At 45.1% G+C, this 24,576-nt stretch overlaps 1 protein-coding gene across 1 annotated transcript in view; it reads right to left on the bottom strand.

Annotated features, from left to right (window-relative positions):
- Positions 1 to 24,576, bottom strand: part of CCNI (cyclin I) — a 64,845-nt gene that overhangs the window by 6,533 nt on the left and 33,736 nt on the right. Inside the window, exons 3-4 of the mRNA XM_061583335.1 lie at positions 3,243 to 3,377; positions 874 to 948 (exon numbers count right to left, since the gene is read on the bottom strand). Coding sequence (XP_061439319.1) covers positions 874 to 948; positions 3,243 to 3,377 — 210 coding nt within the window. The remainder of the gene's footprint in view (positions 1 to 873; positions 949 to 3,242; positions 3,378 to 24,576) is intronic.

Here is a 24,576-nt window from a genome sequence, read left to right as displayed (position 1 = left end):
CACAACTTCCTAATGCCCACTCCCAGCCTCTAACCATGCCTAAGTGCAACTGTGATAATGCATTATTTCTCTGTTTAGTCCTTCCTCTACTCTTTCCCCGTGTGGGATTTTAGACTGTACTATCCTCGGGGCAGGAATCTGCCCTCCGAACTCTGCCAACAGCCACGCACACTGATGCTCCTCTATACATAAATAGCAGCAGCAGGAGGAGGAGAAAATGCAGCTGGCATTTGCAAGGTACAATTCCAGCTGCTTATTTCCCTTCCCTCAAACTGAGGCTGCTTCAAGTGGGTGGAAAAGGCCATGGCGCTTCCCCCAGCCCAGTCTTCTGTCCCCGTCTGTGCCTTTGGCTTGCTCTGTGCTGGCCATCTGTTACGAGGCAGGCTGTAAGCCCCAAGGTAACAATGTAGCATCCCTTGGCGCAGAGCTAAGAAGCACACTGGATGGTTTGGGGAAAACAATTACTTCTCAGCCTCCAGAGAGCTGTTGCAAGGATCGCTGGGGACATCCCAAGAAAACTTTTCCACATTTTGCTGGCAGCTTTTGCTGCTCTAAAACTATTGTTACTAGGTGTTGGAAGGAAAAAAAATCCTTCTTTTGTTTTATCGAGAGGAGCAGGGGAGGTAATGGGTGTTGCTATATCAGGCTGCCAGCTGGCTCAGAGGGTCAACCACACGTAAGACTGGGCTCCAAACCAACAGGGTGCAAGTAGGAGAGGTATCCGTCACCCTAGCCGTGCCATTCTGCAGCCCATGGCATGCACAGCAGCCGACGCCAAGGCGCTCTCACTCCTGCCTTGGCAAAGCAGCAGTGACCACAAGCGTGTCACAGCAGATTCCCAAGGCTCGTGCATCCTTCGGGGAGAGCGCTTACCTCATCTTCCTCAATGGTCTTGGCGGCGAGGAAGAAGCAGCTGATCGCAATACAGTTCAAGTACTTTGGACGGGCCTGGAATAGAGAAAAAGAGAAATGAGTTGTGGGGTTGGTGTGGCAACCCAACGGCTGGCATCCAAGATTAACAGTCAGGCTAAATGGGGAGGCCTGTTGGGCCTAGCTTAGGCTGGCAGGATGGAGGTCCCTCACTGCTGGCTTCAGTCCATGAGCCACTCGTGCACTCGCCCTGTGACAGCTGGATGCCAAATGCTGACTATCGGGATCCATTAACTGCTCCCTTCCTTCACTGGCAGAAAGCCACGGCAAAGGGAAGGAGCAGAGAGGGAATCAATATTCCATTAGGAAAGGCAAACCTGAAATCCACCAAGGCAATCATCATAATTGGCATGCAGTGAGGCTGGAAGGAGTACAATGGTGAGGTGGTGGTGGGAATGGCTTAATGCTAACAATGAAGGACCACAGAGATGAATCAGTGGAGAGAGGCCAAACAAGAGAAGCACTACATCCAGGGCTGGGGGGAATTTGATCCTTGAGACATTGCTGAACTACAACTCCCATCAGCCCCAGCAAGCTTGGCCAATGGCCAGGGATGATGGGAGTTGCAGTTCAGCAACATCTGGAGGGCCACAGGTTCCCCAGCCCTGCTGCCATCTTGGTTCATGGCAGGGATGCACATGCGCAGCATGCATGCGTGCCATCAGCCAAGATGGCAGCAGAGGCTTCAGCCCCTTAGGGAAACCTCAGCTGCCATCTTTGTTAAGGGCAGCACTGCATGCACAACCACAAAACAAGGTAGGTTAAGCAAGGGAATGGGGGAGCTCCAAAGCTCTCGCCATGCGATCCGCAGCAGCAATCCTGCCGCAAATTGTGGAAGGGGAGCAGAGGGGCCCCTCTAGCCCCAGGGGCCCTCGGGCCAGTGCCCCACCTGGCCGCCCTTTGGAACCACCCCTGTTCAGAGACATACAGCCTCCGATACAAGAGGCATTATGTAGCCTTCGTGGCTAGTGCTTGACCACACGAAAGGCAAGCAGACTGAGATTCTGCTGGCCTTTCTCACTTCTCACTGTTAAAGATGGAGGAAGGTGTGCAGGAAAAGGGCCTCTTTGGCCTGGAGGTTGACACATGACACACGTACCTCTTCACGAGAAATCCACTAACAACGGGTCTGCCGCTATCCAAGAAAGAACCTATGCGGCTGCTAACTCAATGATGCTTGCTCTGACTTGCATGGTTTGGAGCTGAGGGTCTTTCTTATTCCTTGTATCGGGACAGCCTTACCTAACCTGGTGCCTTTCGGATGTTTTGGACTGCAACTCCCATCGTCCCTGATCATTGGCAGCACCATCTGGGGCTGATGGGAGTTGTAGTCCTAACCGTCTGAAGGGTGCTGCTAGGTCGGGGAAGGTTGGTGTAAGTGATATTCTGACCTTCCTTTTGAATGGATGCTTCTATACACTGGAATAAAGTTTATTCAATTTATATTGGTTTAAGAGGCCCCCTCTCACCCACCCCAAGAAAAAAACAGAGATAAGTTAACAGCAAAATCCTGTGCACGTTCACCCAGGAGTAAGCCCCCGTGTCCAAATAAGGCTTATTCCCAGGACAGCAGGCAATGGATCATATCCTCAGATTTCCACTTGGATGCTTCATTCATCTTGGCAAATGATGTAAGAATCATCCTCACTCTTCCAATCACGTCAGCATTCAAACAAGGTCAATGGAGGACACACAGCCTCAATCTAGCTTGTTTTTAAAGAGGCAGAGAATGTATTCTTCTAAGTGGACATCAATTTTTAGAACAAATTTCATCCATTACTGAAACAGTAATCAAAACTGTCTTGGTATCCGATTCTAATGGGCTAACTCCTTTATGCTGCCTACTGTTTGACCAAGCCAAGTGTCACCAGGAATATACATTTGAGTTTTATGTTTAAAAACCAAAAATGGCCATAATAGACTTTCTTACACTCTCAACTTTAATCTCAATTTCATATGTTTTTATACTACTGTTTTACAGGTTTTATATTGTATTTTATCTTAATAATGTTGATTGTTTTTATGTTGTAAATAGCTTAGAGAGATTTTTAAAGTATTAAGTAGTATGTCAATGCTTTAAATAAATAAAATAAAATAATTAACCATCTTTCTTGACTACCCCACTCGTCTTTTGCAACTGTCTACGGGGCACAGTAGGGTAAAATCCAAGGTTCAATGTGGGCAGTAAAAGAAAAAAGCTGCATGAAAACACTCTGCAGGGACCCAATCCAAGGAAGAAAACAACTTTGTTTTGAAAATAATTGAATTAGCTTTGTAAATCATTCCCAAGATCCCGAGGGTCCAAGGCTTACCTTCACTGCAGCTAAAAACCTGTCCAAGAGGCTGACGGCCAGGGCCAGAGTTTCTGGGTAAAGGTGGAACTGGCACTTGAGTTTGGCCAGCCACTGAATCACTTCATCCCGCTGGGTTGGAGAAATGCCTACATCCTGTGAAGGGTGGAAAAAACACAACACAAACACCAGTAAGAAGACCAGATCCCTGCACACATGGAAAGGAAAAAAACCACCATAACAGAATTTGAAGACAGCTGGGCAGAGCAATCCAAACTATAGGAAGCCAACATAATTTATGCTAGGGTAAATTATGCCAGTGTAACTCACCCCTACGCCAAACTCCATTCAGGAGTGGGGCCTGAGCCTGGCAAAGGGGAATCAATAATAAGAAAATCAATCAATCAATAATTGAAAATAAGAGTTTGACTTACACCACTCTTTTTGCCAGGGCAAATTCTCCTGGGTTGCAAAGTCATCTCGCTGAGCTAAACAAAGTTTGGAAGAGGGGTGCGTCTCCCCCTGCCCTGTCCAGCCGCTCACCCGGAATGCCCCCTTTTTGGGACTTACCTTGGCCTTGGCTCAGCCGGCTGAGCCAGGATGCGAGACTTTCGCTGGCTGAACCCTGGCTGAGCCGCACATCCACCTATTCCAAACTCTGCTCATCCCAGCAGATCCTGGGTTTGGACTGCTCCCTAAGAGGCCATTTCAAACATTAAAGAAGTCCTACGCAGAAAGCACTTCCATGGAAGAATTGCGAAGATTCTCACAAGATTCACACATGCCTATATTTCAATCACACACGCATCCCCACCTCTCTAACTGAAGCTCTTGAGGTGGTTAAGAGTTATGGAGGGCGGGGGGAGTGCATACATGTTTTCCCTCCTGGTCCTCAGATGTCCCAGCTGCGACCCTGCTTCTAATATTGGATGTAGTTTAATTTCATTTTAATGTAGATTCTGTATGTTTTAATTATATGTGCTTCTATCTGGAAGCCACCGCGAGTGCCAGTATTAGAAAGATAGCGGGATATAAATAAAGAATAACTAACTAACTAACTAAAGATTTTGGGCGGTCTCAAAGGAAATGACCCTGGCCTGGAAATGAATGGTGGAACAGACAATCCAGAGGCGAGGAGTCTTTTTCAGGACCACATTCCCTTCTGGGCAGCCTTCCAGGGCCCAACTTCCAGAGAGGTGGGTAGAGCCATAGGCAAACGCAGGTGGAGCAATGAATGCGAATTTTATCTCTGTAGAGTAGGCACAGCAGAACTAGCAGAAACCAGTAATGATTTAAAATGAATGCTGATGAAAGTTCAAGAGGAAAGCACAAAAGAAGGACTACAGCTGAATGTCAAAAAGACTAAAATAATGACAACAGAAGATCAATTTAACTTTAAAGTTGACAGTGAGGACATTGAATTTGTCAAGGATTATCAATACCTCGGCACAGTCATAAAACAAAATGGAGACAATAGTCAAGAAATCAGAAGAAGGCAAGGACTGGGGAGGGCAGCTATGAGAGAACTAGAAAAGATTCTCAAATGTCAAGATGTATCACTGAACACCAAAGTCAGGATCATTCAGACCATGGTATTTCTGATCTCTATGTATGGATGTGAAAGTTGGACAGTAAAAAAAGAGGATAAGAGAAATATGAACTCATTTGAAATGTGGTGCTGGAGGAGAGCTTTGCACATACCATGGACTGCGAAAAAGACAAATAATTGGGTGTTAGAACAAATTAAACCAGAACTGTCACTAGAAGCTGAAATGATGAAACTGAAGTTATCATACTTTGGACACATAATGAGAAGACATGATTCATTAGAAAACACAATAATGCTGGGAAAAACAGCAGGGAGTAGAAAAAGAGGAAGGCCAAACAAGAGATGGATTGATTCCATAAAGGAAGCCACAGACCTGAACTTACAAGATCTGAACAGGGTGGTTCATGACAGATGCTCTTGGAGGACACTGATTCACAGGGTCACCTTAAGTCGCAGTTGACTTGAAGGCACATAACGACAGAGTAGACACCCCCCCTTCCCTTTCCTCCATCCAGGCAAGCAAGCAAGAAGCACGATCAGAGTTCAAGGCCAGGTTCAAGCCAGGCCAAAGGGATTTAAACTCTTTTAAAGTTAGTCTATTGTTAGTATGAGGTATATTCATCCTGTTTAACATCTGTAATAAATATGCAAATTCCCTTTTTGATGCAGTCAACATTTACGTTTGGTTTCTCTTTGCTGTCTTTGTTAACACTTTCAAATGCTGGAGTGCATTCAAGTCTCAATGTCAAAGGGTGCCAGGGTTGCAAGTGAGAACATGAGGCTTGCATGTAAATTGCACAGCCCATTAACAGTGTGATAACCTCTGTCCCACTTCCCAGCTGTCCTCTGCGAGTGGGAGGGGAATGTTTGAACTGGGGAGCCTCTTTCTTAGAACCACACTACAGGAACACCCCACTATAAGGACCTTCACTTTACAGACACTCGCGAGTACGGACATACTTACAATAGCACCATTCCCATTTACATACGCTCGCTTCGCAAGAACGGCCACTTAACCTTTGGTTGTGGCCTGTTCTTTCGGTGCGTGGGGTGTGTGGAAAGAGACACGATCGCGTGACTGCGAATCAGCTGGGAGGCGCGGCGGCGCAGCAGCAGAGGCTTTAACGCGGGGCTTTGAGGCTCCGCGTGAAGGAGAGGTGGCACAGTGGCTGCACAAGTGAAAAAAGGTAGTGCTTCACTTTAAATACATTTTCGGTTTACGTACTCACTCTTGAACCATTGCGTACGTTAATGCAGGGTATTCCTGTATTCAGAACCATGGAAGATCAGAGTTCTAAACTGTACAGGACATCTCCTCCCAAGTACAGGAGGCCCCATATGGTGGAGGGCAACGGGCTGTAATATGCTCAATTCCACCTGCACGCTGCTGTTGCAAGTAGAATGTCTGAAAAGGGTAGAAGTCTGGTTCTTTTCACCACCGCTGATTTCAACTGGGAGGAAGTTATGCTCATGGCTTAATTTTCCTTACAAAATCAAATGGATTTAAATGTGCTTTGTTTTGGCTGGATCGTGCCCACCAAGGCAGCGATGGCCACCAACCTGGATAGCTTTAAAAGAGGCTTAGACAAGATAAGGCTATCAGTGGTTACTAGCCATGATGGCTATTCTCTGCCTCCATAGTGGGACACAACATGTGTCTGAATACCAGTTGCTGGAAACCACAGGACGGGGAGAACGCTCTTGCACTCAGGTCCTGCTTGCAAGCTTCCCATGGGCATCTGGTTGGCCACTGTGAGAACAGGATGCTCGACTAGATAGGCCACTGGCCTGATCCAACAGGGCTCTTCTTATGTTTAAGAGAAGACTTCAGTCTTTTTTATCTGGCCAGGCTTTTGGACCATGAACAAGTATTGTTTTCTGGGCATTTTATTGGTATTATGTCCTCATTATAATTTTGTGATTTTGTCTGAATCTTGTATGGCTCTTTTATTTATTCTATTTAGCCACCCCAGGCACCCTAAGATATGAAAGGTTTTGATTGACTGATTGATTGATTGACTGATTGATTAAGAAAGAAAGAAGGAAAGAAAGAAAGAAACTTCCCAAAGTACTTAATTGTAGTTCCGCTGAAATCAAAATTATTTTATTTAGAAATATTTATAGGCTGCTTCATCATAAAGCACTCCAAGCTAGTGGTTCCCAGATTCCCTCCTCCCAATTGACCGCTTGGAAATTGCTGGTTTTTCTGCCTGTTGTAGCAATGGTAATTCACTGTGCTAGATGCTGTATGACTTTTAACTCCATTGTTGTTGTCGTTGATTACATTTTTATACCGCTCCATAGCCGAAGCTCTCTGTATGTTACTGCTGCTTTTATTTCTTATACTGTATTTTATAAAAGTCTTACAATTTGAATTAGATAGAGAGTAATACAATAAACTACAATATAAGTAATAAAAGAAGCAATGAAAATACAATTAAAAATCAATATGAGTATTTAATGTGGACATGCTGTGGATCACCTGAATAAAGCTGGATTTCCACTAGTGGTCCACTGACCACAGTTTGGGAACCCCTGCTCTAAGCAGTGTACATAATAAAAATAACAATACATAATAAAAATATTGATAAAACACAGCTACTCACAAGACTGTTAAAAAAAGTAAAAATATATAAAAACACAGTTAAAATCAACAAAACTTTTAAAACATAAGTCCCAGTAGGCTTGCTGACACGGGTGTTCATGTAAACCTATTAAAGACAGGTGTAGTCAATCGTGCGCAATTGTGCGCAAATGCTCTTCAGGTACAGTAACAGTTTTTAAAAAGAAACAGTGTTTCTGTGAAAGCCGCAGTAAGCCTCAACAGTCAACCTGCTTTTCCATAAATCTCATCTGATGGCAAGGCCGTGACCCCTGGCTTGCATTAATCTCACTCAAAAGCTTTCATCATTGCTATTTATCTGGGGTAACTGGAGATCTTCTCTTTTGAGTTGGGGCTGAGAAAAGATCTGGCTGTGCTGACAGAACAAAGGAAAAGAAAATCAGAGCTTGGATCAACGTCAGGCGTCCCAAAGAAATCGCAATAGGCAGCAGGTAATTTATATGGTTGGGCTTTTCTTTGAAGGAATTACCATTTTTGTTACAAAAGGAATTCCTTGGCACGACTCTTAAGAACTCCTTGTCTCAGTGCATGATGCCCTTTCGAGACATGCCCAGTTTGGCAACCTCCTCTAAACCAGGTATGGCGAGAGTTCCTGCCTCTTATTACTACGGTCCCTCAAACTTTTGTGCATCAGTATTTTTTTCTTAAATGGAAATGGACTGCCTTCAAATCGATCCCGACTGATGGCTACCCTATGAATAGGGTTTTCATGGTAAGTGGTATTCAGAGGGGGTTTACCATTCTTCCCTCTGAGGCTAGTCCTCCCCAGCTGGCTAGGGCCTGCTCAGCTTGCCACAGCTGCACAAGCCAGCCCCTTCCTTGTCCGCAACTGCCAGCTGAGGGGCAACTGGGCTCCTTGGGACTATGCAGCTTGCCCACGGCTGCACAGGTGGCAGGGCCCGTAACCCCTGAGCCACTCCCTGTGGGGTGATCTTTAGCTGGCCCTTGACACCCAGGAGACACGAGCAGAGATTTGAACTCACAGACTCTGGACTCCCAGCCAGGCTCTCCTCCCCACTGGGCTATACCTGATTTCTACAACTTCCTGAATTGCAAAAGGAATCCACCGTGAGAACAGGATGCTAGACTAGATGGGCCATTGGCCTGACCCAGCAGGGTTCTTCTTATGCTCTTTATCCTGTCATCCAACTGACTATATTGTGGGAAGGATGGAGAGGGCAGGGAAAGAGCTCCCAGAGAACTGTGTAGTGGTTCTGGGAATGCTTATCAAGGGCTTCTCAGGAAGAAGACCTGCAACAAAATGTTACAGTGTGCAGCCAGGCACTCCATTCCTATCCACCCCTTTCTTTTTTTCCACCCAGAAGTTAGTCAGGATTCTGTGCACACTGGACATGCTCATTCTGCACTTGGTAATTTTTGAAGTTCCCTCTCCCCTAGGGTTTCTTTCCAAAGATTATTTTGATTTCTGCAAATTTTGGGGCTTCCCCAAGCCTGCTCATATCCCTTGTACATACGTGATGCCATTTTGGCTAGATAAGGAATAGCACTCGCACCCAGAATTAAAAAGAAATTACTAGTAATGGTGGACAAATGCTTACCAGTATCAATCTTGCCCTGCAATGTGTAGCCACAGAGGAGTGTGGAGCAAATTATAAGACAGTGATTCCCAAACTTTATTCCCCACGAACCACTTGAAAAACTGCTGTGCAAAATGCTGTATGATTTTTTAATTGTATTTTTATTGTTGCTTTTAATTCTTATATTGTATTCCAAACTGAATTCCGTAAGATTCCATAAACTTACAAATTGTAAGTATTCTACACAAACATTCCATGATGCACCTGAATAAAGCTCGTGGATCACAGTTTGGGAACCTGTGTTATAAGACAAATACTTAGCTCATATAGGGCAACAGCAAAGCCCAGCACAGACTTGGCCAATGACAAGAGTGTGTGCACCCCAAGAATTATGTCCCAGAATCCCCTGTAATGCACAGGAGTTCTTTGGCATGCAAATCAATGTGGAAACAGTTAAAGCAACATAGAAAATTTGAAACAAAAAAATCACCAGAATAAAGTTGCCCCGTTAAGGGGGATGAAGTGAATCACACAAATAAACCAACTCATTTTAGACCAAATTCTTTTGGCCAGGACGTATGCCTGACTTTTGTCAGGCAAAAGAGGGGGAAAAAAAGGGGGGGGAATCTTCTTCAGCGTAACAGAAAGCAAGATTAGTTACAAGGACAAATACTCTGCAACCACTGCAGACTGATTAGTTGCAATGTTAAACCTCTAGTTTTTCATTATCTGGAACGCCTACTTACATAAACGCAAATTACACTGAAATATAAAAATATTTAACTCCATGCAATGAGCTTTGGAAGGAGATAGGGATACAGCGTGAGGTTATACATTACTTTAGTGACCCAAGATCTCGTTGCCCTTTGTATTCTGCACAGCAACTAATAATTACCCCTTGCTCTTCATTTCAAGGTATTATACAGGTCCCTTTTTAGGACAAGAAATCAGTGGTCAGAGAGGGAATGGTTGTCTCTTCCCTGCCTCACCATAACTCTGTTTTAGCATTCTGTGTATTCCGCAAAGCTTTGAACGGTTGGCTGTGTCTCTTGGCTCTAAATGAGTGAAAGCATCAATCTCCTTGGTCACCAGCCATGTACAGTTCATTATGTTCAAACTGAAAACCAGCAAGTTCTGCCTCGGCAAACAATGTTAACCCATAAACCTCTGGTCCTGCCTTAAACAACATCTAATTCATTAAATTTCCCTTTTCCATCATGTGAAGCATCATCCAACTGTTGCTTCAGACTTCTTGTAAAGACGCATCTTTTTGCCCAGGCTTTTCATGACCCCTAAGATTGGTCCCTGTTATTAATGATTTTCTGTTTTTATCATATTATTTTACTGGCTTTTATGTTGTATCTCTGTTTATCTGATCCTATTTTATTGTTTTTATGTTGTTTTTCCATACCACTTGGAGATTTTGAAATATTAAGCAGGTTAGACATGCTTTTAAATAAAATAATATATAGGGGCCCTTATCTCCATGCCTTCCCTAGCCCAGACCTGAGGACAATCCTCTACAGCCATTTAAACATGTCACCTTAGTCATGCTTGGAAGTATTTATCAATACTCCATAGTAGGGATGTGCTAGAATTCCACTCAATTCGGATTTGGTACCGAATTTTCCATTAATTCACTTATTGTCTATCGTTGCAGACTGGATTTTTATGTAGCAATTTTCCACAACTATTTTTGAACACTCATTTAAAAAAACAAGCCTCAAAAAATTGAAATAAAGAATTATAATTTCATCATTCTTCCCTTTCATTTATTGGTATTTTCTTTCAAAATATTGACATTTCCTTTAAATTATATTTCCTTTCAAAATGTTGATATTAATTGATAACAGTATTTTTTTTTGCAAAGGAAAAAACCAGATCGGTAAAAGCAATGGCTTGTGGACAACGAATGAACTCGAATCAATGCTGGCCTGTCAGGTTGACGGAATGCTTTTGAACCGGCACCACCAAAGGATCCCATCCCTACTTCATAAATGCCTGAAACTATTTAATTCCACCTTAGTTATTCCACCCAAGCATAGTGAGTCACATTTACGCCAGTCTCGCCAGTCTCTGCACCTGAACTCAGGAGTGGGGAATCTCAGGGCCAGGGCAGAATGCAGTCCAACAGGCCTCCCTCTCTGGCCTTGGGGAATCTGACTGAGCCACACTCCCTCTGCCTAGGCCACACCTCTTACTGGCCCTTATTTGCCCCCTTCTTGAGTGCTTTTGCCAGAATGGGATGTGGCCTTGACCTGTGATAATGCCTCTTGCTTGCTTGAACGGAGAAAGGCATTGGGTGGGGGGAGAACTTTGCGTAGAAACCTCTGACCTTTGCATGGCTGGAATATAGCCTCTGTACAATATGGGAAGGGCCATAGCTCCATGGTGGAACAGATACAAAAGGCCTGGAAGAGAACCTTGCGAAAACTGGGAGAACAGCTGTCAGCCAGGATAGACAATACACTGAGCTGGGTGGGCCAAAGTTTGACTTGGTGCAAGGCAGCTTTTTATGTGCGTACCAGTTACCCTGCGCACATTTACCTCTGGCTGTAACCACCCGACAAGCAGCTCCCAGAAGGTTGCTCATGAGAGAATGCAGCCCTCGGACTGAAAAGGGTTCCCCTATCCCTGCCTCGACTAAAGGACATGGGGCCTGGGTTTTTCACACAGGCTCAAAAAACCATGGGCCATTTCACACATCACCATTTCTCTACATGTGTATCCCACGGGGTAAATGAACATGAAAGCTAGCACCGCATAGCAGCCAAGAGACTGAGGTGTGAACCAGGAAACCCCAGATTCTAATGTCACCTCTGCCACTGAGTCTGGTAAGCCTCAGACAAGCTACTACCTCAGCCGCCCATCTGGAATATGAGAATAACAACCATGACCCACCTCACAGGCCTGTTTTCAGGACTATTAAAGCACTCTCTGAACACTCAGGAAGTATAAATGCTAAGGATTGTTTTCATTACCCACGATGAAATGCAGGAATGTGCATTCATTGCATGGGACGGTGTGCATATGGTGCATACGCTGTTTTCTACTGAGGACAGACAGGGTGCCAGCATCAGTACCAGGAACTGTTGGGCACCTGTCAAGGCCCAAGGCCCTTGCAGGGGGGAGACACTCCTTTTCCTCCTTGCTGCCTGTGCTCACCTCCTGTCTCTAGGCATGCAAGCAATGACCCCCCCCGCCTGCAGAGCTTAGAACAGCACTGTCCATTTGCCTTGTGGCCTCTATCTGGATAGTTGTATGGACTGGGTCCAGAGGGAGAAGGCGAGTGAGTGGGCAGCATTGCCTTAGAGAGAAGAACGGGGCGCCATAAGAGAGGGGGGCTCACTGTGTGCACCATGCTCAAGATCACCCTCCCCACAAAAAGCCTTCTATTAAAGCATGCTGTGGACACACAGGAAGCAATGTATAAATATATATGCTCTACCAGGCGCCTTCACTGACATCTTTTCAGCACCAGGTAAAGATCTGCCTTTCCCCCCTGGCTTTTGATGATGCTTTGTTACTAGTAGCTGCTATGGGGTTTGTGTGGTTTTTATGGTACAATGTATTTTTATTTTTCAACAACAGCAATCTTTATTTGCAGTTTTTATTTGTAGTCGAATGTGTTTATATTTATGTTTTAAATATGTTGTAAGTTGCTGGGACACTTTTGGGAAACAAGCAACTAACAAATAACAACAACAACTGTTCTGAAGGAATGTGCTGGCTGGGGCTGATGGGAGTTGTAGTCAAAAACATCTACAGGCCATCACTTTGGGGAAGACTGGCCACACAATGGGGCCCATCCGCACAGTACTTTTAAAGAAGTATTATTATTATTATTATTATTATTATTATTATTATTATTATTATTATTAATAATAATAATAATAATAATAATAATAATAATAATAATAATAATAATAATAATAAATTTAATTTATGTGTCGCCTATCTGGCCAGTGGCCACTCTAGGCGACGTACATACAATAAATATGGCGAAATACAATACAAAAATACAGTGAAATAATATAAATTATAAGAGCAAACAATACATAATAATAGGAGGCATTTAAAACAGAAGAATATTAAGCCTCCTCAGAAATCCCGAAAGCCTGTTGAAAAAGCCACCTTGCAGAACATATTCAGGGAAGAGATGTGCCGAAGATCTTGTGGGAGGGAGTTCCAGAGGGTGGGGGCCGCCACTGAAAAGGCCCTCTCTCTAGTGCTCGCCAACCTAGCTGCTTTGGTTGGCGGGACTGAGAGAAGGCCTTGTGTGGCCGATCTTGTCAGGCGGCATGATTGGTGGCGTTGTAGGCGCTCCTTTAGATAAACTGGGCCGAGACCGTGTAGGGATTTAAAGGTTAATACCAAAACCTTGAATTGGGCCCGGAAAACAACTGGAAGCCAGTGTAGATCGAACAACACTGGCGTGATGTGGTCCCGGCGACGACTGTTTGTGAGTAATCGAGCCACCGCATTTTGAATAAGTTGTAGTTTCCGGACCGTTTTCAAGGGTAACCCCACATAGAGCGCATTACAGTAATCTAATCAAGAGGTGACCAGGGCATGTACTACCAGTGGGAGCTGATGAACAGGAAGGTAGCGTTGCAGCCTACGTATAAGGTGTAGTTGGTACCAAGCTGCCCGGCTCACAGCCGAAATCTGAGCCTCCATGGACAGCTTGGAATCAATTACAACCCCGAGGCTGCGGACCTGGTCCTTTAGGGGTAAACTCACCCCATTGAACTTCAGGTCAACGGTTCCCAACCTTCTCTTGTCCCCCACGAGCAGTACCTCGGTCTTGTCGGGGTTCAGTTTCAGCCTATTCCTTCCCATCCATCCACTCACGGACTCCAGGCACTTGGACAAGGTCTCCACAGCCAGCTCTGGTGAAGATTTAAACGAGAGATAGAGCTGTGTGTCATCCGCATATTGGTGACACTGCAGCCCAAATCTCCTGATGATTGCCCCCAGTGGCTTCATATAGATGTTAAATAGCATGGGAGAGAGGATAGAACCCTGTGGCACACCACAATTGAGAGGCCAAGGGTCTGAAACCTCCTCCCCCAATGCCACCTGTTGGGACCTATCAGAGAGAAAGGAGCGGAACCACCGTAATACAGTGCCTCCTATTCCCAATCCCTCTAGGCGATATAAAAGGATACTGTGGTCGACAGTATCAAAAGCCGCTGAGAGATCAAGGAGGACAAGGAAGGTAAATTCTCCCCTATCTAATGCCCTCCTCATATCATCTACCAGAGCGACCAAGGCTGTTTCAGTTCCGTGACCAGTCCTGAAGCCCGACTGGTATGGATCTAAGTAATCCGTTTCATCCAAGTGTGTCGACAACTGATTGGCCACCACTCGCTCAATGACCTTGCCCAAGAATGGTAAATTCGAAATTGGGCGGAAGTTATTAAAAACTTGGGGATCCAAGGAGGGCTTCTTTAAGATGGGCTTTACAATTGCCTCCTTGAGGGCTGATGGCATCACACCCTCTTTCAAGGATGCGTTTACCAAAGCCTTGATCCCCTCACCCAACTCTAAGAGTCTTGGCTTCCCCCAAAGAATCCTGGGAACTGTAGTTTGTTAAGAGTGCTGAGAGTCGTTAGGAGAACCCTCTTCCCCTCACAGAGCTACAGTTCTCAGAGTGTTTTTATAATCTATCCCTCTTCCCCAGGGAACTCTGGGAACTGCAGCTCTATGAGGAAAAGGGGGTCACCTAACAACTTTTAGCATCTCTTGCACACGACAGTTCCCAGGATTCTTTGGGGAAAGCCATGACTGTTTAAAGTGGTATAACAGTGTTTTAAATGTACTGTGCAGATGGGCCGTATGAGAAGGCACTTGTCCTGCCTGACCTCTAACCCATAAGAAAGGTCTGTCTCTATCCTATCATCCGAGCCACAACTGGTACGAGGCAAATACAGTAGAATCTGGTTTTGTTTTACCACTGAAATGTTTCACTGGAAAGTTACAAAACAAAAAACTCTCAGGGTTTCTGATGATGAGAAGAGTGGAAAATTTCCACCCCCACCCTCCTCCCTGAAATTACGTGCCCCAGGGGGAAGGAACAAAACTGCAGATCTAAATACAGCAGCTTCCGCCATGGCTGTTAAATTGGTCCCGCTCTACTTGTACCCAAAGACTTGGTCTCTTGAAATATTCACATCCAGCTGCCTGGCATTGCAGAGAAGTACTTCCCCTCAGGTGATTTTTTAAAACCTGCCAAGCCAGAGCATAAGCTGGAACAGCAAGATACCAGTCAAATGTGTTTTACTTAACCAGCTGTGACCAGAGCTCTTGGTATACTTAGCAGGAGCCCAAACACTGCTTCCAAAAGGAGAAGGAAACCAGCAATTGGGCTCTGCAGGTTCTGGATTTCAGGGAGCAGAATTTGCTTGCAGGGTTACTCGCAAAACGCAAACGGAGTCCAGAGGGGAAAGTCCTGTTAACACTGTACTGAGCAAAATGAACAAAAACAGTGTACAATTTGAGAAGAAAAGAACAGAGGTTTTGTCTTTCATAGGTCGGGCCTTGTACAGAGCAGGAAGATAGCCAATTTAAAGAGTACTGTCTTGAACTCTCCCCACTCTTGAAAGTATCTAAAGGAACAAAGAAGTAAGCCTTGGTTAAAAAAAAAAACCCACAAAATTCTCTCTCTCTCTCTCTCACTCTCTCTCTCTCACACACACACACACACACTCACTCTCTCTCTCTCACACACACACCACCAGGGATGTAGTGGAGGGGAAGCACAGCTGCACACCTTTTATTTTGCAGAGGAGGAACAGTGATGTTATCTGCTGGAATGCCAGGCTAAGCAATGGACTCTCCTTGCTCTGGCAAATGAATGTAGGGATGCTAAACATGTCAAGCTTTTCCCTTGTTTGTGGCCAATTAGCACAGAGGAAGAACAAAAGACAAGGAAACCAATCAGGCAGAGGCTGGATACTTCTGTCCTTTTCTTTAGTAAGGTTCCTACTTCATGCTAACAGTTTAAATGGTAGCTGAAAGGTCACATTTTAGGTTAAACAATAGCACTTCTTTGCAAAACTGTTTACATTTCTAATTAAAAGCTAAAAGGGCGCATTTCAGATGACTAAGTACAGTTTGTTAAATCTCCATGGGTTTTACAAGCTGAATGTATGCTATAAACATCTGTTCTATGACTGTCAATTGATCCTAATAAATTGGATCCTAGACTCTTTGGCGAAGGTGCATACAATATATGGATCAACACAGCTGCCTGCTTTTTTGGAGTCTCCTTGGGACACACAGCGACAGAGAAATCATCATGATGAGCTCCTGCACTTCAACATTTATTACTAACCACCCATGCAGCTTTAAATGCAATAGAGGCAGACTCATGGTTAATAGATAGGTCTGTCACTATCTTGTCTACATTTGACCCGGTAAGAAAGTGTCCTATCCAAAGCCACCCTGCTTAGCTTCATGGCTGTACAGAAGATTGAATCTATGGAGGACAGGGCTATCAATGGCTACTAGCCATGATGGCTGTTTTGTGCCACCCTAGTCAGAGGCAGCATGCTTCTGAAAACCAGTTGCCGGAAGCCTCAGGAGGGGAGAGTGTTCTTGCACTCAGGTCCTGCTTGTGGGCTTCCCCCAGGCACCTGGTTGGCCACTGTGAGAACAGGATGCTGGACTAGATGGGCCACTGGCCTGATCCAGCAGGCTCTTCTTATGTTCTTATGTTCCAATCCGAACACTCTTTTAAACACTGCTCCCCCTCTTCTATAAGGACTGCTGCCAGCTCCTGGTAACTTCTGCACTCCCCCCAAGGAACAGATTCGTAGTATGGGAAGATTCCTTGATTTCAATCCATCAGCAGAGGCCAAGTGGCCTCTATGGCTAGGAATGCTCATGCCCAGCTTAGGCTGGTCCATCAGCTATGGCTTTTCCTGGGCCAGAACAGCGTGGCCTCAGTAGTCTGTGCTCTAGTGACCTCCCAACTGGAGTACTGTAATGTGCTCTACGCTGAACTGCCCTTGAGAAGCTGCATCTAGCACAGAACACAGCTGCAAGACGGGTAAGGGAGGCAGCCTGACTGGCGTGTGTCGCTGGTCCTGAAAGTACCGCAATGACTGGCAGTGAGCTACTGGAACCAATTCAAGCCGTTACTGGGCCCAATTCAAGGTATAACAAAGCCCAAATGGCCTGGGGCCCAAGTACCTAAAGATTGCACATGGGATAACCCCACTGAACATCTCTCTCCCTCCCTCCCGTTCTCACACATGCACACACACACACACACTATCTCATTCAAAATCCTCTCGGATTCAAAAGTAACTCGTTGTCTGGCATGTCCAAAAACCACTTCGGGCAAACAGAACTAGTTGCACAGAGTTATATACAATGCTGCACGCACAGAGTTCCACTTGCACAATAGGAGCAACCCTTCCTCTTCTCATGCACCCTCAAAATATGCTCTGGGGGACCTCCAACCCTCTTGAGTTTTTCTCCCTCTCCCATAACACTAGAACCTGTTGACACACAAGAAAGCCAAATGTCGGAAGATTCAGGACAGACAAAAGAAATGTCTTCATCACACAGTGCCTATTTAAAACATGGAATTAGCTCCCACAGAAGGCAATAGCCAACTCGGATGGCTTTAAAAGAGGGTTAGATAAATTCATGGATCGGGTTGGTCACTGTGAGAACAGGATGCTGGACTAGATGGGCCACTGGCCTGATCCAGCGGGCTCTTCTTATATTCTTATGAAGCAGATTTTGAGGGTGCGCCGAGGTGGGGGAGTTCCATTGCAGAAGCAGAAATCCACAGTTCCAGGGGAACAGCAGCACTGGATACAGCCAGTAGCTCTGTGGATTCTGGTGTTGACTGCTCGCAGTCAGGGACTGTGGCTAACACAAGGTGCACTGCACAGCTCTTAGCACATGAATTGAGGCAAATTAATGTTAGATAACAATGCAGAAGTGTGTAACACTTCTCTCCAAGTGCAACTTCCAGCAATGCCCAGCTTATATAAGCCTGGCCCAAAATAAGCGCTCAGGACAGGGTGTACTGACAACTCCATAACCCCCACAAACCATGAGATAATGCCCCGGAGAACTATGGTCAGCACACCCTGTCCTTACAGTACTTATTATCAGGCTGTGAGCAGATACTATCCGTGTAAACATGCAAACAGATTTCATTAATGTAAACATTTGAGATGCTAGCATTGCTTTAGCCACACATTTTGAGTTGTGTCCTCCCTGGCTACAGGCAATGATAAAAGGACTCGGACAGGACTAGGAAATTGTTCCCCAGATGACAGGTTTCCCTGGGGAGGATCAGTGGGGAGGGGGAAGGAACCTCAAGGAAGCTGCTTCAGCTAATATGGGGACTTGCACTACAGCCTTTGCTTTCAACTGTACAATCCACACAGATCCTCAGAAAAGGCTGTTAGGTCAGGGATAAAACATCTGCTTTGGAGGCAGAAGGTCCCAGGTTCAATCACTGGCATCTCCAGGTCGGACTGAGAGATTCCTGCCTGGAACCCTGAAGAGCCACTGCCAATTAGTGTAGACAATACAGCACTAGATGGAATCAATGATGTGACCCGGTATACGGCAGCTCCCTATGTTCCTGGAAAATGGAAATAGACTGCCTTCAAGTCGATTTCGACTTATGGCGACCCTATGAGTAGGGTTTTCATGGTAAATGGAATTCAGAGGTCAGCACAGCTAAGACAAAAAGAGAGATGTTCTTAGCAGCTGCCTGAGGACTCCCACTTTCCTCTCCTGTGCTAACATCCCTCTGCACTAATTCCACCCTGCCTTTTTAAAATGAGCAGCTGGAACCTCTGCAAGTATTCTGCACCTCAAGGATTGTGCTTTAACAGCATCCTTGAAGGCGCCCAGCCCTACCTGCCATCTAGTCTCCTTAGATCTGCACTGGGGAGGGAGCAGGAAATCTAGGATAGTCACCAGGATTTGTGTGATACTGGCAGTGATTCCTGCATGCTGTTGATGGCACAGGAAACCTGTCTGGGCCTTGAGCCAAAGCAAGAGCTTCTTCAAGAATAGCTATAGAAAAACTGAGATTAAGTGGTTGGCTGACTGGTTCCTGGGCATCCATATTCATTCTATAGTATCTAATGCAGACTTGTTAAATGCACGCACGCATGTGCGCGCACACACCTGGTTACTAATGGCGAGACAGAATCTCTTCCAAGCAGCCAGTTAGAGCAACAACGGTTGTCTCTCTTTTTCTTGTTTAGGCCTTTGCTGTGCCACACAAGAGTGCATGCAAGCAGGCGCCTTTTACAGCTATATATGCAGGACTGATGTAAAGGCAGGTCCAATACAGGGTATCTAAATGCTGCAGCCTAGAACTGAGGAGGGGAGGCTCCGAACAGCCTAAGCTTGCAAGACCCTCCCCGGTTTTCTCCAAGGGCACTGAAGGTGTGCTGTTCACTCCCTCAAACTCAGTGGTGCTGCTGCCAGCCCTGTAGCTTCACTGGTTCCAAACACGTTCCAAAACAAATGTAAAAGGGGGGGGAAACACCTACGCACAAGTTGCCTGGCAATGACACAAACTCCACATAGCTGTACAATATAACCAAAAGCAGCACATCTCGTTCATGGGAGGAACAAGGTGGCTTTGATGCCATATTGTAACATGGTGCAATTAGCCTTCGTCAACCTGGTGCCCCCCAGATGTCTTTGGACTACAACTCCCATCAGTCCCAGCCAGCTGTTGTTGGACTACATCTGGAGGACACCAGGTTGGCAATGGGCAATAAAAACCAAAAGGACAGGAGTGGATTTCATAGCCAAACACCATTTTTGAAAATCACCAATATATGACAGGATTCACAAAGCTAGATCACATCTGTCACTAACTCAGCAACCAGTTAAGAATGTTAGAAGACAATTCTCACTGAGGGAGTAACCTGTGCCTCGGCTGAACTACTTAAGACATAAGGTGAGCGCTCACACGGTGGAGCTTTTCTTTGTAACAAAATTATTCTCCCCACACAGAAAATTAAATGTCAGAGAAAAGCCTACTTTTCTCCCTGAAATGCTAGATTACTTTGTGTGGGGATTGTTTTACTGAGCTGTTACATCCCAATGCAACTCTTCCGATTTGGTCCTTAAACACCTGGATGCCTCTTGCTGCTGTCAATCTGACAGCGGCATAACAGGAACCATTTTATATGATAGAATTAAGGCAGTTACCCCTGAGGAGTAACCACCGCTCCATGGTATGGCAGCATGCTTTGCATGCAAAAAATCCCCAGTTCTCCTGCTGCCTAAGGCTTTGGGGAGCCCTTGCCAGTCAGGCCACGGGCAGCCAACATAGTGCCCTCCAGATGTTGTTGGACTACAACTCCCATCATTCCTGATTATTGGCCACACTGGCTGGGGCTGATGGGAGTTGTAGTCCAACAGCATCTGAAGGACACTACGTTGACTGCCCCGATGTAGGCTACTTCTATTCCCCTCACAGAGCTACAATTCCCAGGATCCCCTGGAAAGAGAAGCAGATTGTTGAACCACTCTGGAAACTGTAGCTCTGTGAGGGGAAGAGGGGTCTCCTAGCTGCTCTCAGCACCTTTAACAAACTACAGTTTCCACAATTCTTTGGTGGAGGCCATGACAGTTTAAAGTGATATGATACTGCTTTCAGTTTAAGGAGCAGATGTGGCCACAGACAGTGGCAGGATAGGTAGACCTATGCTGACTTAGCATAAGGCAGCTTCAGAGTTTCTTACACAGGATTTCTCAAAACGGCAGCTTGTTTCAACAACAATGTTTCTTTGCACCCGCTGAGTCCATCTCCCCTGCAATTCCTTTGACTCGCTGATGCTTCCTGCCTCCATTTCTTTCTTTGTTGTATTGCTAGAGGCCTCCTCCTCAGTTGCAGCTGATATTCCCAGGGGCCCTTTTGACTAGGGTTGCCAGGTTCATGGCCTGAGACTGATCCTGTATCTTTAGAAGAGAAAGTCAGCCAAAGTGCAGGTGTTCTTGCAACACTGTAATGAGAAAAACCACAAGGTGGACTTCTCCCTTCCCCCTGCACAGCTTTTAAAGATACAGAAGACCTCTTGGAGGCCGGGCCTGGCAACCAAGGTCTTCTGTATCTTTAAAAGTTGTGCTGGGGGAAGGGAGAAGTCCACCTTGTGGTTTTTCTCATTATAGTGTTGAAAGAACACCAACACTTGGCTGACTTTCTCTTCTCCTAAAGAGACAGGATCAGTATCAGGCCATGAACCCGGCAACCCTACTTTTGACTACATTTCTTCAATTAACAGTTTGCCAAGATGGAGGGGAAAGAGTCAAAGCTAGAAGCACCTCCTGATTATATTCCAGCAGCTTCCCAAGTCCGGCATTTCCATATTTAAAAAAATTAGTATCACACATTGAAATTGATGGAAAAGATATGTGCATAATAACATATCTGGGGAAGTAATAGTTAAAAACAATGAACAAAAATAAAATAGGACCAATGTTGCTTACAGCCCTAAGTAAACAGATTTTAAACACAGCACAGCAGCTGTTATTCCTGGCTGTCTACAGCAGCTTTTGCCAACCCTCCAGATGTTCTGGACTTCAAAAGGCCAACTTCAAAATCGTGCTGGCTGGGCCTGACGGGAGTGGTAGTCCAAAAAATCTGGCAGGCACCAGGTTGGCAAACACTGGCCTACAGCGAGTCATATCCTCCCCAAAGGAAGTAGTAAAATGCACCACCGCCCTCCCCCCTCTCCACACTCCCTGCCTCAATGACCTCTCCGCAAAACTTCCACCTACATCTCCAGCTGCGGGAACCAAGACCCAAGCAAAGCCTAGCGGAGAAGGAAAAGCAACCCCCCGCTGAAGAACTGCATTATTATTATCTGAACTTACTGCTCACTTGCTGCACAAAAAAGGGCTCCAAATGGCTTGCAAAACAAATTTTAAGAGCATGAAGCATAAATAAAAGAATATGCTATAAAAAAAAGTTCATAAAAGATTCACAGACAACCCCCAACAAAATAGAAGCAAAAGCTTCTCCACAGAGAGCCATACTCCATTTCTCCAACTCAAAAAAGCAGTGGCAATAGAGAGAGTGATACGGTAAAGGCAGGCCAACATGGCAGGCAGCTTCTCCAAAGTTACTGACAAGGGGAAGGGATGTAGCTCAGTGGCAGAGCATCTGCTTTGCATGTCGAAGGTCCCTAGTTCAATCCCCGGTACCATCTCCAAGCAGGGCTAGGAAAGATTCCCTGTCTGAAACCCTGGAGAGATGCTGCCGGTCAGTGCAGACAATACTGACCTAGATGGACCAATTCAATATAAGGCTGCTTGAAATGAATGAATGAAACTTTATTTTTACCCTGCCCTTTTTCCAAACTGGAACTCAGGGCGGCTTACAAATAAAACTACATGTAGTTAAAAACATAGAAAAACATAGAATTTAAAATACAATTAAACAATGCACAACCTTAAAACCTTAAAAGGCACTTAAAAATCTAAAAACAAACAAACAAGCTTCCTAGGTTCCTAATGTCTGTGGGGAATGTAGGGCCACGTGTGTGCCCTAATTACAATATAATGAAACACAGTAATGTGGTACTATATTGAGAGAACGTGAACTCTCACTGAAATTTTTATTTTTTAAAAAATCAAGTTTCTAGCCCTTATGTTTGTACAGATACACTGGGGAAGGGCAATAGCTCAATAGCAGAGCACATGCCTGGCATACAGAAGTTCCTAAGTTCAACCCCTGGCACCTCCAGGAAGAGCTGCAATGGCCCTTGTCTGAAACTCTGGACAGCTGCTGCCAGTCAGTGTAGATGATATGGAGGTAGAAGGACCAATAGTCTAGCACAAATGACCTTTAATTCAAAAAAGAAGAACAGAAGAGGCCATACGCAACAGACTCTAGTGAAAGAAAGTGGACAGGTTTTTACTTCGCCTTCTCAGCGGTCTTCCATATGTACAATTCCTTCCCCTCAAAGACATCCTAAAAGTTCCATCACATGGGAGAAAATGAGATACCTCACAGAGGAAGAGAATGGTTTGCTTGAGAAGTCTATTCCACCTAGAAACACATCCAGGAATACAGTAGTAACTTCCCACACTCAACCCCTGATTGAGGCTAAAGCACTTCTGCCAGTAGGTGATAAAAGGTCTGAAAATACAGCAGTACAGACACGACCCTATTCTTCAACCCCTGCAATTAATGGCTGCATATATACCTCCACTGAAGCTGAAATGATTCTCCCAGCCTGACAACTATCTATTCTATCTTGGAATATCATGGGCTGGGAGAACAAACTTCAAGATACGGATTTTGTCGCCTATTTACAAAAAATTAAGATTGTATGTCTCCAGGAAACTTGGACAGTAGCTAGAAAATCTCCATATCTCCATGGCTACAATGCCTTTTCTATACCTGCGGTGAAAAATAGTTCCAAAGGAAGGGCCAGTGGAGGTTTAACAACTTTCATAGCCGCGGATTACACAGCGGATATCCAACACCTAGATGATAAGAGCTCACAGTGTATACAGATTTTAAAGATGAAGAGTAAAACTATGGACCTTTTCATCTGTGTAAATATATATTTCCCACCGCCCCTGGCTAAGAAGCTGGGTCCTAATAGTATTTGGGAAAGGATGTCGGAAGTCCTTTCACAATTGGAACTCCAATTCCCAGGCTCCAGATTATTACTGTGTGGACACTTTAATGCCAGGCTCGGGGTCTTATGGTCTAATTGTGAAGCTGCCACAATAGTCTGACTTGGCATTAAGGAAGCTTAAGTGTTCCTACTTAAAAGTGCTTCTGGGCATGACTGTTACGACCTCAGGAACCTGAAAAGTACCGTATATTCCGGCATATAAGACGACTTTTTAACCCTGGAAAATCTTCTCCAAAGTCGGGGGTCGTCTTATACGCCGGGTGTCGTCTTATTAGGGTTGCCATATTGCCCGGATAGCCAGGTTTTACCCGGATTCTAAGCATGCCACCCAGTGCCCGGCTAGCCCCTTAGGTGGCCCGGATTCTCAGCTTTCATTTTAAAAAAAAATTAAGTTTCTAGGTGGTGCGGTTCTCGAGATATATATAAAAACGTCAGGCACCCCCCCCCCCGGTTAAATCTTTTTTTAAACTACTGTATAGCACTTCGTAGCTTTAACCCCGCCCGTTCAGGATTTCAGCCAATCAGTGAAGTGTCTGTTTGGTGGCAGTGTCTGCAAAACTTCGTTGCGAGGCCAGAAAATGGTGGTGTCCCCTCCTGTTTATCTGAAAATCTCATAAATTGGGTAGGTATATACATTTCAGTTTTCCCCCCTGTTGTGTGTAGGAGTCAGATCCTGGGCAGTGTTTTGAAAACCTTCCCAATAGTTGCTTTTGGGGGTAAAAACAGTGCTAATCCCATATGTCCAGAGTAAATCCTATTGAATTCAGTAGGAATTACTTTTGAGTAGACATGATTATGAATGTGCTGAAAATCAATGGGACTTTGGAGTGAATGTAAAAAAGAATTGTGTTTGTGTTCTCTTTCTGCCCACCCCCCCAGTCCTATTTTAAAGCAAGTAGGCAGGGCTTACTTAGGTATTGCAGTTTTTATTCTGTAGGAAACTAATACTGATTTTTAAAAAACTAATACTGATTTTTCTGCAATGACCAAT

The sequence above is a fragment of the Rhineura floridana genome, chromosome 9 (assembly GCF_030035675.1).
Source record: "Rhineura floridana isolate rRhiFlo1 chromosome 9, rRhiFlo1.hap2, whole genome shotgun sequence".
Taxonomy (NCBI): Eukaryota; Metazoa; Chordata; class Lepidosauria; order Squamata; family Rhineuridae; genus Rhineura; species Rhineura floridana.
Note: the sequence above shows the minus strand (reverse complement) of the source record. Positions and strands in the feature narration are given on the sequence as shown.